The sequence below is a fragment of the Scleropages formosus genome, chromosome 22 (genome assembly GCF_900964775.1).
Source record: "Scleropages formosus chromosome 22, fSclFor1.1, whole genome shotgun sequence".
In the NCBI taxonomy this organism is placed as follows: Eukaryota; Metazoa; Chordata; class Actinopteri; order Osteoglossiformes; family Osteoglossidae; genus Scleropages; species Scleropages formosus.
The window spans coordinates 3,905,467-3,919,209 of NC_041827.1; the positions used below are offsets into that span (position 1 = coordinate 3,905,467).

At 45.1% G+C, this 13,743-nt stretch overlaps 1 protein-coding gene across 1 annotated transcript in view; it reads right to left on the reverse strand.

The window, feature by feature from the left end:
* Positions 1-5,995: 5,995 nt before the first annotated feature.
* The window catches only part of chd5 (chromodomain helicase DNA binding protein 5), a 35,412-nt gene continuing 27,664 nt past the window's right edge, over positions 5,996-13,743 (reverse strand). The window contains exons 34-40 of the mRNA XM_018725235.1: positions 12,517-12,669; positions 12,095-12,203; positions 11,021-11,153; positions 10,388-10,583; positions 9,133-9,296; positions 8,558-8,684; positions 5,996-7,115 (exon numbers count right to left, since the gene is read on the reverse strand). Coding sequence (XP_018580751.1) covers positions 6,988-7,115; positions 8,558-8,684; positions 9,133-9,296; positions 10,388-10,583; positions 11,021-11,153; positions 12,095-12,203; positions 12,517-12,669 — 1,010 coding nt within the window. The 3' untranslated portion in view covers positions 5,996-6,987. The remainder of the gene's footprint in view (positions 7,116-8,557; positions 8,685-9,132; positions 9,297-10,387; positions 10,584-11,020; positions 11,154-12,094; positions 12,204-12,516; positions 12,670-13,743) is intronic.

A 13,743-nucleotide genomic window follows, 5' to 3' on the forward strand; every position in this document is an offset into this window, starting at 1 on the left:
AGTAGCGTGTTCTAACAAAGTTAGAAAGAGTTTCCAGACCGAAAGGCAGATTTCACTCTCCTGCAGAACAGAAGCTTCCTTCTTGGGCTCTGCACTGAACCACTCTGTAGTTGAAAGACAAAAGTTATTATTCCCCAAAATAAAGTATGGATGAGGTGCACTACATGGGCCCTGTCGTGGTTGTCAATGGGAACAATGGAGATGGTCAAGGGCCAGCAGAGTTCTTCATCTTCACCTCTCCCTGCATGAGAGCTTGGTGTTCCCACCATCCACTAAAGGTGATGGCTTGCCTTCGAGAAAGGGTCTCCTTGGTGGATCATGCTGAAGCACAGCAGTCCTTACATAGACTCCTACGTTCTTGCAGCCCCAAATTTAACCTCCACCATGAGTGCTGACAGAATGGGGGTCATTCCCATACCGATTTGCCCTCCCAGTCTCCACATCTTTGAAGGATATCTGGTCATTTGGGCAACGCAAAGCAAGACAGAGCAAGAGACGGAGGAGGAACAAGACAAAGATGACTCATATAACCAGCACTTACCTCCTGATGTCCAGAAAGATAGCGGGGAAAGAGCAGTAGTGCATCCGCCTGTCTTTAATCCCGTGAAGCACCCCCCGCACACCTCCTGCAGTGAAACTGACAGGCTTTGGAATCCTGTTATGCTCTTGAAGAGCTCTGGTCCACCCCTCAGGACCAGCACTCACGGAGCCAGCCTCGCTCTTCCATACACCTGACGGAGATGGCTGTAAGTCCTCGGCCGTTTACTTTCCCACAAGACGTAAGTTCCCCTGCCGTACACACAGACTGCCTCCACTGATCCGAGATGAAGCAACCTCCCCCAACTGCGCTGTCTCTCGCCACCCTGGTCTCATATTGCCCCCCTCCCTCGCCTGCTCCCAGGCAACAACAGGCACCGCCCCTCAGGAAAGGCTCCGTACTCCTCGGCCTCCAGCAGCCAATGGCGTAGCTCAGACCTTGGATTCACCAGCCAATCACAGCAGCAGTATGAGTGTGGTGGGCAGGCCTAATGTGGAAAAGGCTCGAACCCGGAGCAGGCAGAAACAGTAAGAGTGGGAAAGCAAAATGAGGTTGGGAAAAACGGTAAAAAAGCTGTAGGTGCCACATACCACCTATCCCAAAAATTATTAGAAAACACAAATTACATGTAAGAGAGGATTTATTTAATTTATGTTTATTTGCATGTTCTGTGTTCCATTAAGTAGAGGGAAGGCCATCCCATTTGATGACAAATTGTGATCGGTACCTTGCTTATTAACTCTATAGGTTTCAATACAGTAGAATGTCAATTATCTGAACATAAATGATCCAAACCATCAATTATCCAAGCCCCCACCCCAAAAAAATACAACACATACACATTTTCAGAACCGCTTGTCCCATACGGGGTCGCGGGGAACCGGAGCCTACCCAACAACACAGGGCATAAGGCCGGAGGGGGAGGGGACACACCCAGGACGGGACGCCAATCCGTCGTAAGGCACCCCAAGCGGGACTCGAACCCCAGACCCACCGGAGAGCAGGACCCGGTCCAACCCACTGCGCCACTGCGCCCCTGTAAAAAATACAACACTGTACTCTTATTTTTATGCAGTTATTTCTGTTTATTTCTGTTTATGTAAAAAACTGTGATTTATACATTACATTTACATGTACATGTATTCATTTAGCAGACGCTTTTCTCCAATGCAACACACATCTCATAGAAAATACATGTGCATTACATTAGCAGGAAAACAGACTTAGATGTAGATGCCTGATTCTTAAGTACAGTTAGTTACTTTCCACCATAAGAACTCAAAGTTCATATGCTTGAAACCATGTAAAAGAATTACATTTACACACACAACGTCTGAAACCGCTTGTCCCAAGCAGGAGCCTAACCCAGCAACACAGGGAACAAGGCTGGAGGGGGAGGGGACACACCCCGGACAGGATGCCAGTGCACTGCGAGGCACCCCAAGCAGGACTCGAACCCCAGACCAACCACAGAGCAGGCCCCGGCCAAACCCGCTGCGTCGCATCACATCTCCACCCCTGGAAAAGAATTAGGTAAGTTCAAAATCAATATAATATACATTGCTTCTTCAAAACACTTATTATTCACAAACCATTTCCTAAATCAATTATTTTTATTATACCTCATATTTCAAAATACAGTAGTAATAACCTTTCATACAGCAATTTAACTGTAGGCCTAATTACACTGTTTTACATATAAACTGGGTATTCTCATGTATGTTTAATTATTCAAGCTATTTGATAAATCGAAAAAAATCTCGGTCTTCATTAGTTTGGATAATCGACGTTCTACCGCAGTAAGTTTTCCTCTTTTTTCCTGTTTAAATGGATTACTGATTTCAGCGAAGCCTCAAGTGAACTCAACAGGAATGTTATCTGAAGCAGTGGAACATAAGCAGATCATTCTGTCAAGGGACGCCGGGTTGAAATAGTCCAGTAACATGTGCAGACCCTCTTAAGGGCCTGCTTTATACTTGCCCAGGCACCCTGAGGGTATCCAACAAAAAAAAAAGAGTTCCGTTATATGCTGAACGTGAAATTCTGCAGCAAAATAAATTTAGAAGCTACAAAATTTTAAAAGTAAAATTAAGATGTGTAAAACTCTCCAAATAACTGTTTACACATCAGTACATCATATTGACATTTTTTATAGAAATGTAAAGTTGTGTGACTACATAGATATAGGATTATAAACATCAGACTTTAATATCTGTGTTAAAAATGTTCACAGAGTTTAAAATATATGGACACACACCAGGACGTAAACTGAGTTCTCAGTTTAATCGTAAGGGTGTGGAACTTCACACCTCTTGTCTGTATGTTATGCTTTTTCCCATTCCATTTGAGCTCATAATTAATCAGCCTTGATTAGAATTTTTATTGAATGCCTTCAATCACTCACTCACGCTCACCGCTTGTCCTGGTCAGGGTTACACCCTAGACAGGACACTAGTCCATACACACACACACACACACACACACACACACACACTCAACCAGTCACACACTGTGAGCAGTTTAGCATCACCAGTTCACCTGAACTTCATGTGTTTGGAGTGTGGGAGGAAACCAGAGCACTTGGAGAAAACCTATTCAGACACAAGGGGAACATACACACTTCACACAGACAACATTTGGGCAACATTTGAACCTATGCCCAAACAGGGCAGGTGCTGTGATGAAACAGTGTCAGCTACACGGTAAATTATAGCAATATTACTCAATAAGGGTACAAGCTATGAAATTACCATAAGCTGTCAGGTGCGAATGTGAGACCAACACGGACACACATTGCTGTAACGTCCGAACATAAGCGTAAAGTATAATGAGCCCACATTTAGAGTGTATTTATAAGTGCACAGTGCAAACTGTACAGTATAAAGGTGAAACAACAAAGAGACACACAGTGTATTCTCACAAAGGTGAAAAGTGAAACACAAATCTGCGAGTGGGACTTGAACACGGAGGGGTGATGAAAAACTGGACCTGGACAGGAGCACAAAAGGCAGGAGTAGACAGGACAGGCGCTCGGGACTGGAAAATGAACACCTACGGAACAAGACTTTGGAATAAGTAAGAAGCTAAGGTTCGCAAAATAAATCACAATAGATTGTCGATGAAGAATCTGCAACCTTGCTTTAGTGTTTGCTGCTTTTATATGTGACTGATTAAATTGTGAACAAGTGTCCGGGTCGGGATTATAGCATATCTGGATTTATAGCGTGTGAGTGACAGAGAGAGTGTGTTCCACTCACGTATGGATGAGTGACCCATTGTAAGTAGTGTATCTAGCAGTGTAAGTTACCTTGGTTAAGGTGTGTGGGCTCATAACACTACATAGAGTTCATTGGAAGTCAGTTTGGAGAAAAGCGCCTGCTAAATAAATAAATGTAAATGTAAAATGGATTAGTGCAGCTGAGTGGCGCCTCCTTTGGGCACTAGGGGTATTGCGACATGCACAAGATGAGCATCCTTAACCAGACGCAGAAACGAGAAAACGTTTTATAATCTCTTATTGAGAATTTATTAAAACACATTAAACAAATACACTGAGTACAAAGTAACTTTTTCCTTTCGTTTTCTTTCTCCCAAACATCTGCACCGTAACACTGCATATTCGCACAACAGTTCTTTTATGTAACATCGTTTTCGCCCAAAGCGATCCTTCATACAAAACATTTCACATGCGTTTCCGTACATTTCTACAAAGTTACCTTAAACAGGGTGACAGCTTTTGAAGCCTTTGCTATTCATATGTATATTGTATATTTATACTTATATATATGTATTTATAGTATTATACTGAAGCCTTGTTTCCTATATATTCATTACATTCTGTTGGCTTCAGTTTGATTGCATTTGATTTTCACTGTATTCATCATTCCTTCTCTGTGGCACTGAGAGAAAGAATCAAACACTGGGGCTTAAGTGAGGTAAACCCATTTAGTAGAAGTCAGCAGTTTAAAGGAACTCTTCTGTGAGTCTAAAATGAAAGGAGCTTTGTTGGCGCTCTTGGGTGACTGAATTCTGAGGAGACGCATCACCCGCGACTGCGGTGGATCACCGGGACGCATCGCTACCCCTCCCGCTGCTTTCGTCTTCCTAAACGGCCCACGCGGCGAGTGCTCCGTCGACACGGAGCCGCTCAGGTGATCCTTATAAACACACACAGTGAAAAATTAAAGGCTTGATATAAACACTGGGCCTCATAGGTACTGAACACTACTAGGGAAACACCGTCTTATAAGTACTAGGGCATCGGTGGGGTTGGGGAGGGGGTGGGTTTCAGAGTTTTGATATGTCATTTCTAAGTTTTTTCTCCACCTGACGGTTGGACAGCACGTTTCAGTTCCGAAACGTGATGCACGGCAGTTACAATATTCAAGTAAACTGCAGACAGCACAAATGCGCAGTGACAAATTGTACTGCGCAGAAGGTGGGGTGGGTCACGTGCTGTAAAACACGGCGGTGTCCTATATCCATTCATCACGTAGCCATGTCCAAGCACCCCGACGCTCACCGTGTTTACGTGGAGATCCCGAATGGCTTCGTCAACGTTACCGACCAAGTGGGCTCCCAGCATTCGCAAGGTGCCAGGAAAACACACGCGCAACGCGAAGTGCCGAGTTAACAAAGTTTCCATTCGACATCAGCACACTTCTTCCCGCTGTGCCAGAGTACTGCAGTTAGAGTCATAACAATACTGGAAATACAAAACCATAACATCGTGAACAAGTAATGCCTCCAAATACTCAAAATCTTCTTTGGAAAAAGAATGAATCGAGGAACAGGGCAAAGTATTTCAGCCTTGCAAAAATATTAAATACACACAACCATGAAATAAGACAACAATCAGGTTCAAGATATAAAAAAGCAGTTTCACTTTGGACTTGAAACGATCACGTTTTCTGAAAGAAGCATGAGCATTACTGAGAGAAGACGCTCTGTATACACAATGATAGTGCATTTTCTTTCTTTGTTGGACGCTGTCATGTTTCTCTTCATCTAAGCCCACAGATGGAGGGAGATAAACATCCAAACCACTCCAGATAAACAAGAAAGAACACAAACACAGGTTTAACACAAAAACTGAGTTCAGTACTCTTAATGCTAGAGAACATTCTTTCTTAAATTCCAAAACGCTTCACTCGTCATTCGTCGCTCTGGAAATATATGCTGCCAAGTAAAGACTGAGAAAATAAACCGTCGTCCCAAAGATGAGAGTGACGTCTCAGAAGCGAGTGACCCGCGGTACAATGTGGTACTTTACACTCCAATGAAAGAGAAAACCTCCAAGGTGGCACAGTGTATAATACAAACAGAACCCCACCCACCCACCCCACCCCATAGTGCATTGGGCTGTACAGCCTCCCCACCCCCCATCCCTCGAAGGAATGAACCCAGGAGGAGATCTGAGGACGAGATCTGACATTCAGATCTTAAAAAAAAAAAAGCGTGTCAACAAAAGGTCGGGCATCCAAAAAAAAAACACATTCCAAATGGCACGGTTGTGACCAGACCATCTCCATTCAAAAGGTCAGTCCCTTGTCTATACTTGATATCACTTTAGTATTGACTTTAAAGTCATGAACTCAACTATATGCGCCACTAAATAAACCAAAGCCTCTTCACAACAGGCAGTGGAGAGAGTTCCGAATATTTAAAGAAATGTTAATGCAGTACTGCAGTCACACAATTCAAGTGTTACATTGCTGTGTCGGTTTCCCACGTTTGCCGTCAGGGCACATCATGTGACTGATGGCACAACCGAGGGCCAGATCGTGATGTCATACTCTTTGTCAAACGTGTCCTTCCCACTGCAATGTCATAAATTTCGAAAACACAGATGTGAATAGAGGGTCATCCATGCTGCAAAGCCTGATCCAGATGTGGCCTTCTGGGCCTGTGCTGCAGCTGGGATCTTCAGGCCTCTCTGGCCCAGGCTCTGCAGCCTCTATGGGGTTTGAGAGGGTGACAGAGAGGTGGGTGGGGTGGCAAGATGTGAGGTGCATGAGTCGGAGAGGGGCTGGGTGCGCGCTGGGTGAACCAGGCTGCACTCCACGCACTAAGTCCACAGCCGAAGCAGGGAGGTAGGCTCTCGTCTGGCTCAATAATGAACATTAACATCTGTAGCACAACGGCAGCAAAGAGGAAACTTTGCTTAAGGAAAATGGAAAAGGCCACAGCTGCTGCAAGGCAAGCACCCCTCCCAGAACATATGACCTCTTTCCAGTGTTTTCAAGCTAGTAAGAGAAAATGAAACCCACGTAGAGGCAACGGTCACCACCTCCTTCTCAGGACAGCCAGCCCGTATCCCAGAAGAACCTTCCCAAAGCAAGTCTGAAGCATAGCACAGGAGGCCCCATTCGGGGCCAGTCAGTGAGACACGCGCAACTATAACTTCAGAGAGACTGGTGTTGGTTGGCTCCACTAGACTGGGGACAAGTCTAATCTTCGATACAGATCACGTCGCTGGCTTTTCCAGCCTTCAAGTCGGGGGTTGTGACATCCCTCAGCGGGTCGCTCGACTTTTTGTCCAGGAGGCTAGGAGGTGGAGGAGGACCGTTGGTTGAAACTGGTGGGAGAAGAAGAGCGGAAGTCAGTGAGACACCCAAGAGTCACAGGTCACAAGGCAGATATGAGAAAAACTGAATCAAATCAAGCTCAAGTACTCAGGTATTTCTCTTGTAGGCAAGAAATAGTCAATATTCAATATTCATATCGTTTAATATATAAGAGAAGATGCTTTTAAACTCAGGCACCTGCTAGCATAGTGGTTAGAGCTGCTGCTTTGGGAGCCAAACATTGCAGATTTAAATCCCCACCTCCAGCTGTAATACCCATGAGCAAGGTACTTACCCTAAATTGCTCTAGTAAAATTACCTAGCTGTATAAATAGATAAATAATTGTAAGGACTACAGCATTATAAATCGCTTTGGAGAAAAGCATCAGGTAAATGTTCCATGGCCCATTGGTGTGGGTGGAAGCCACATTTTCAGAATTGCGCTCATTGCGGCAAGCTGAAGGGCTCTGGAAACAAGGGTGCACTTGTTAACTTATTCATTAGTCATACAAATAAAATATTTACATTTATTCATTTAGCTGATGCTTTTCTCCAAAGAGATTTACAATGTTAAGGTTAAAATTATTTATCCATTTATACAGCTGGGTAAATTTACTAGAGCAATTTAGGATAAGTACCTTGCTCAAGGGTACTACAGCTGGAGGTGAGGATTGAACCTGAACCTTTGGATCCAAAGGCAGTAGCTCTAACCCCTACGCTCTGGAATAACAGCTCTGATGAGGCCTGCAGGGTGTGAACACTTCACAATATCATGGTACAAATATGTTCTGAGTATGATGCTGTGATGTGACCCTTTGGAAGATCTCTCAGCTACTGCAACACCTGCGATGCTCCCACAACAAAACTGCATCACTGCTAATGACATTTACGTCTATTTATTTAACAGATACTTTACTCTACAGCGGCTTACGATGATTATTAACTGGTACTAAGGTGGTGTTAAAACGGTGTTTTACAATGATAATTACACTACACTAAACACCTTACAATCATTCATGCATTTATACATCAGAGCAGTGTAACACACACACACACACACACACCGTGGGCAATTTACACACGTGAAAGGGCAGAGAACAAGCAAACTCCGCACAAACTCAGTGGGGACCGAATCTACATCCAATCACATCGCAGGAATTGTGAGACGCCAGCTCTACCCGCTGTGCCACCATGTTGAAGAACTGGCACCTAACTTAAGAGCATGAAGCTGAACCCAGAAGATGACAGCTGTAGCAATCTGGTGCAAAGCACTTACCTTGAAATGCACTAAAAATACCCAGCTGTGTGCATGGGTGAAAGACAATGTGTTGCTCTGGATTAAAGTGTCAGATAAGCAAGAATTGGAAAAAACACAAGAGAAGCATGCTGAGTTCACACAGATAATGCGAAACACTCTGTCGAAGTTTAACACAAATTTGAACCGGTCCCTCACCACTGACGTAGGGGCCCAAGGGCATCTGGCTGTAGTTGACCATCCCGCCGGCTCCGGGTCCACGCAGGCCGGCCCCAAAGCCACTGCTGTACATCTGGGTGCAGCTGAAGGAACCCTGGGGGAAGGGCTGGGGGGGCCAAGGCATGGGAAAGAGGTATGACGCACAGACTCACACACCCTTATACACAGACACATACAGGCACACATGTATCTACTGACACACACTCAGATACAGCACTGTCTTTACACTCTTGTGTTGTATCAGAGCAGCAGAGTGCTGTGACTGGGGGTTTTGAAAGTCCAGCCCTCAAGAGCAACACTCCCACAGGTTTCAGATCACCTTTCAGCAGCCACGAAGTGAAACACAAGGCAAGTGGCAGACGTAACTCACATTATCTCAATGAAGAAATTTAAGACAGACCCAGCAGATCCTTTGGCTCTAAAGAGGTGCTGCAAACAGGAGCCTAAACCATGCTCTTGGAGTGGTAATAGCATACGATAGCAAGAAGATTATGTAGAAGTGTTCTTTAAGACTGTCCTGTAGGCACAGCGGGAGCTGTCCACGAGAGCCCGACCTGCTGGGGTGGGGGCTCGTTGCCTCGGCTGGTGAGACGACTTAGGATGCTCCTCTCTGACATCTGCAGCCGTGCCGAGACAGGAGGGATCCGCGACAGCATGGAGGGCAACCGCGTCACATCCGCTTTCATGTCACTCAGAAGCTCCTCCAGCTGGTTCAGCACTGCAAGAGCGGCACAGTCACAGGTATAGCATGGTACACATACGTAGAAGGTGCGAAGAACATTGTAAGAGCACACATTCAAGAACAAGCATGGCAAGACAATAATGCTTCATGTTTCTTGGCAATCCATGGTAAGAAGCACTGGACCTTCATGTTATAAACGGTCAAGTTACAAATTTTACACACATTTTCCAGTGCGCTGCCTTAGTTCAACTCATTTCCACAGTGTTTACAACTCTTGTCTGGAGTTCCGGAGTGCTGGTGATCAATAACAACATGAGAAATGCTGCACGTGTTTAAGAGATGAATCGGTCAATAGCTGGCAACGAATATGAGTTTGTGGAGAGAAGGCATTTCTATTTTCAGTCATTTTATAATAAGTTTTAATGTTGTTCAAAGTTGAAAAAAAATTAAAATAAAAATTCTTAAAAATGTATTTATTTATTCTTTGATTGGCTGATTTTATTTTTTACAGATAAAGCTGAGATGTTTAACCTGGAAGTAAATCATGGGACATCTGTACAATGACGACTTCACTGACTGTGACTTTGTGGTAAAAGTGACTTTCAAAACGAATGAGTTGCAAGCCCACTTCCTGTCTCACATGTGTTTCTAAGCAGCCGGTGTAAATGTCATTGTTCAAAAAGAAAGGGATTTGTGCCAGTTCTTATGGAGTGGATAACAATTAGTTGGTACTTTAAATACTGTACATGGGTACTGTACATGGGTGCATGTTTCACAAAAAAGCAGTTTATTCCGCTCTACTTCAAATAAAAAACTTTATATCTGCTGGTGGCTGACTAAATAAAGAGACCTAAGTGACCTCATGGTGCAGGGGTCATGGGAATCTGCAGAACATGGGAAGTGTAATATGTATGAGTGGGGTAAACTTTGTATGGAACAGGACATTCTCACAGGCATCGTTCGTACATTTGAAGGTCGTTTAGTGTCATCAGTTCATCTGAACTAGAGGAAGCAGGATTCAAATATATAATCCTTGAACCCCAATGTAACGATGTCCACTTGATCCACTGCACCGTGTATCCTTACTTATAGAACTCTGAAAGAATAAAGCATTAAAGAGGGCTGACCCTTGTGCAGCACAGCATTGGCAGGCTTGTTCCCAGCCAGCGACTCCTTGGACAGGTGCTGGTGGGACTCGGCCAGACACTCGACCTCAGCAAAGCGCGTGTTGAGTGCCATGGCTGGGTGGCTGGGGTCCTGCGTCATGTTGAGGTAGGCCGCTCGCCGTAGCTGCTCCTCGATCACCAAGGCCTGCTCTAGCAGCTGAGAGGCAGGGCACGTGTAAGCATTCCCCTCAGTCATTTTCTCATAATTATTGACATCTAAAGTTACTGACATCCATTTATGCAACTCATTATTTTTACATAGACGATTCAGGTTGAGTATCGTAGGATATAAATCAGCAACCTTTCGATCACAAACCGAGTAATTAACCACTGCTCCACCTGGTACCCCAAGTCCTTCATGAAAGCTTCACACATATACAGCATAGACCTATTTGAAGATCTGAACAGTGACAACCTAGCATGTTGAAAGTAGATCAAGAGTTTTCCCATTCAAGTCCCAAGACACGCTGATGAATTACGCCAAGAAACGACACAAGCTGTATGAAATATATACACCAATATGACACCGAACCCGGCTACGAGAGACACTCAGAGGGGCTGTACATTAACGGTGGCTCTTCCTCCTCCGCTCACCTTGAAGCGTCTTGCCAGGAACTTGTTCTTCATCTCTAGATAGTTGCCCTTGTGCATTTCTGTCTTAAACGGCTCATTGAGAATGGCATAGCGCGGGTCGTTCTGAATGTCCTGCCAGCGGGCGTAGCCATGTCTGAGGGAGGTAGCCGGTCAAGGGCATAATGAAGTGCGCACCAATCACAGTCAGCTTGATCGTTTCTACAGCTGTAGATTTTTTTTCTTACAATCTGGCAGAGAAACATAACTTGAACCTGTTTGTTTTTTCTCAGTTCATGAACAATTCTGCATTTGTGTTCGGCTACACAAGGAATAATTGTCTCCCAATGTGCCCTCCTTACACACTGCCAGTCACCGAGCACCATGTGGGTGGGCTAAGAGCCAAGAGGAAAGCAAATCAGCTCTGAGGGCTGGCGGTCAGGCACCTATTAAACAGCAAAGTCTCACACTTGGGCAGCCAAGGTATTCAGCCCACTCAATTATGTTGCTCCTTCAGAGCACATATGCATGACATTTACATTTATTTAACAGATGCATTTCTCCAAAGTGACTTCCAATGAACTCTATGTAGTGTTATCAGCCCACACACCTTGTTCACTTACACTGCTAGATACATTACTTACAAGGGGCCACTCATACATACATACACACACTCTGTGACACTCACACACTATGGGGGAACCTGAACAGCATGTCTTTGGACTGTGGGAGGAAACCAGAGCACCCGGAAGAAACCCACGCAGACACAGGGAGAACATGCAAACTTCACACAGACTGAGTGGGGATCAAACCCATGCCCCCTCACACCACCCAGGCGCTCTGAGACAGCAGGGCTACTTGCTGTGCCACCCAATAATGGATTCACAGCCAGGCCCCCGGCCACAAAAGGGGAATGACAAAGCCGGGAGCCTTTATCGAATCTGAAGGAGCCAGTTCCTGCGCATTTGGTATAGGTTTGGTTTCAGAACAAGTGAACTGAGGTCATCAAGCCCTCTTCCAACACACAAATAACACCCTGAAGAGCAGGAAAGGCAAACTATGCGGACCCCAATCTTCCATGCAACGCAGAGGGGATACGTGACGATGCCGGCGAGCAGCCAGTAGTCGTGTCGGCGGTGCCAGATGTCGTACATCTTTCCTGAGGTCACAGCCGCCCGCTCCTCGTTCTGCCACAACGTGTGCAGCTCTGAGAAGACAGAAGGGTGTGATCAGCCGCACATTCCTATACTCGTGGCAGGTATTTATTTTTTAACATTTCTGCCTTTCCTTCAATAAGTGACTCGTTCGTTCCTGTAAACTGCAAAAATCAATAATTACTAAATGTAGCAATAAAGCCAAGGGAAACTGGTTTGGATGGATGGAAAGACAAATGGCATTGTTCTCCCTCCAGGAGTGAGTCTAACGCCCTTAATCACACGTCACCGAGCTGACAGCCACTAGGGGGACCCCTTGTACAATAAAGGGCTGTCCATGTGCATGCAGGGGGTCCTCTCGCTGACCTGTGAAGCCCCCGTCTGCAATGTTGAACATAAACTTTATCTTGCAGCAGCTCCTGTCCTCCTTGCGGCTCTCCTCCACCTCCTCTCGGACATCCTTCTCTCCGTTCAGCTGACCCTCGGGCACCTCATCGGCCTTCCCTTCCACTGCGGCTGCTGGGGTTCAGAAAGAGCTCTTACTACGGTACTGCCCCATACATGCCATGTGAACAGCCAGGGGGTTTCACATAAACTCATCTCTCTTTCTCCAAAAACTATACAATTTACATGCCTTGGTGGGATTGCAAAGTAGTAAGATTACTATAAAAGCATGCAGGTGTTACTACAACACAACAGGTAGTAACGTGCTGAAGAGTGGCTGAAATATACAGAAATAATTAATAAAAACGTCCTGTATCAGACACCATACTACAGTGCTGTTTGAAAGTAGGCGAACCCCCGAGTGCCTTAGTTTAACCACAAAATGGTAATTTAATGACGGTCTTTCCCATGTGACGTAATAGGTGTGTAATGACCAATTCCATATGTTGCTTTAGAGGAAATCGTGCGTGTGGCAGAAACACACAAGTAGTGCAGGTGTAAAAAGAAGTGAAGCCAAAGTTACATTGGTTATACCAGGTAGGTAAGTAGAATCAGGGGTGTAAATCATTATCATTTATCTCTAAACATTTATTTAAATATATTATAGAGGAATATCCCTACATGGTTCACATACTTTAAAGCAGCCCTGTACGAAAAGAAGTATAAGATCCGATCATGTCTGACTCAGGATTGGAACCCTGACACCACATGAGCACAGAAAGCCAGTCCAATACATTGTCACGCGGAACACAGGGAGCCAAGACGGCTGAACCCAAGTGCAGCGTTGTTCGTTAGACGTTGGGGGAAGAGGCAAAGTCTCAAAACCAGGGACAGGCGAAGGGTCGGTTCATCGGCGAACAGGACAGGAACGAGGATCCATGGACGTGTTCAGAAAACGAAGCAAGAAGTCAAAAAACGGAGATCGTGGACAGAGCAAGAGTGTAGTAACACGAGGAAGGGCGGTTGTCCCAAACGAGATTCCGCAACGGTACGGGAGCTGAAGAGGGTCTTTATAGGGTGAGCGATTACTCATGAGCTAGTGCAGAGTCGGGTGTTGTTGCTTGTGTTGTGGGCGTGGATGTGACATACATTCGTTTTCTCAGAGCTTTTCAGTTTCAGTTTACACTCATTGATGAATCAAACTTGCAC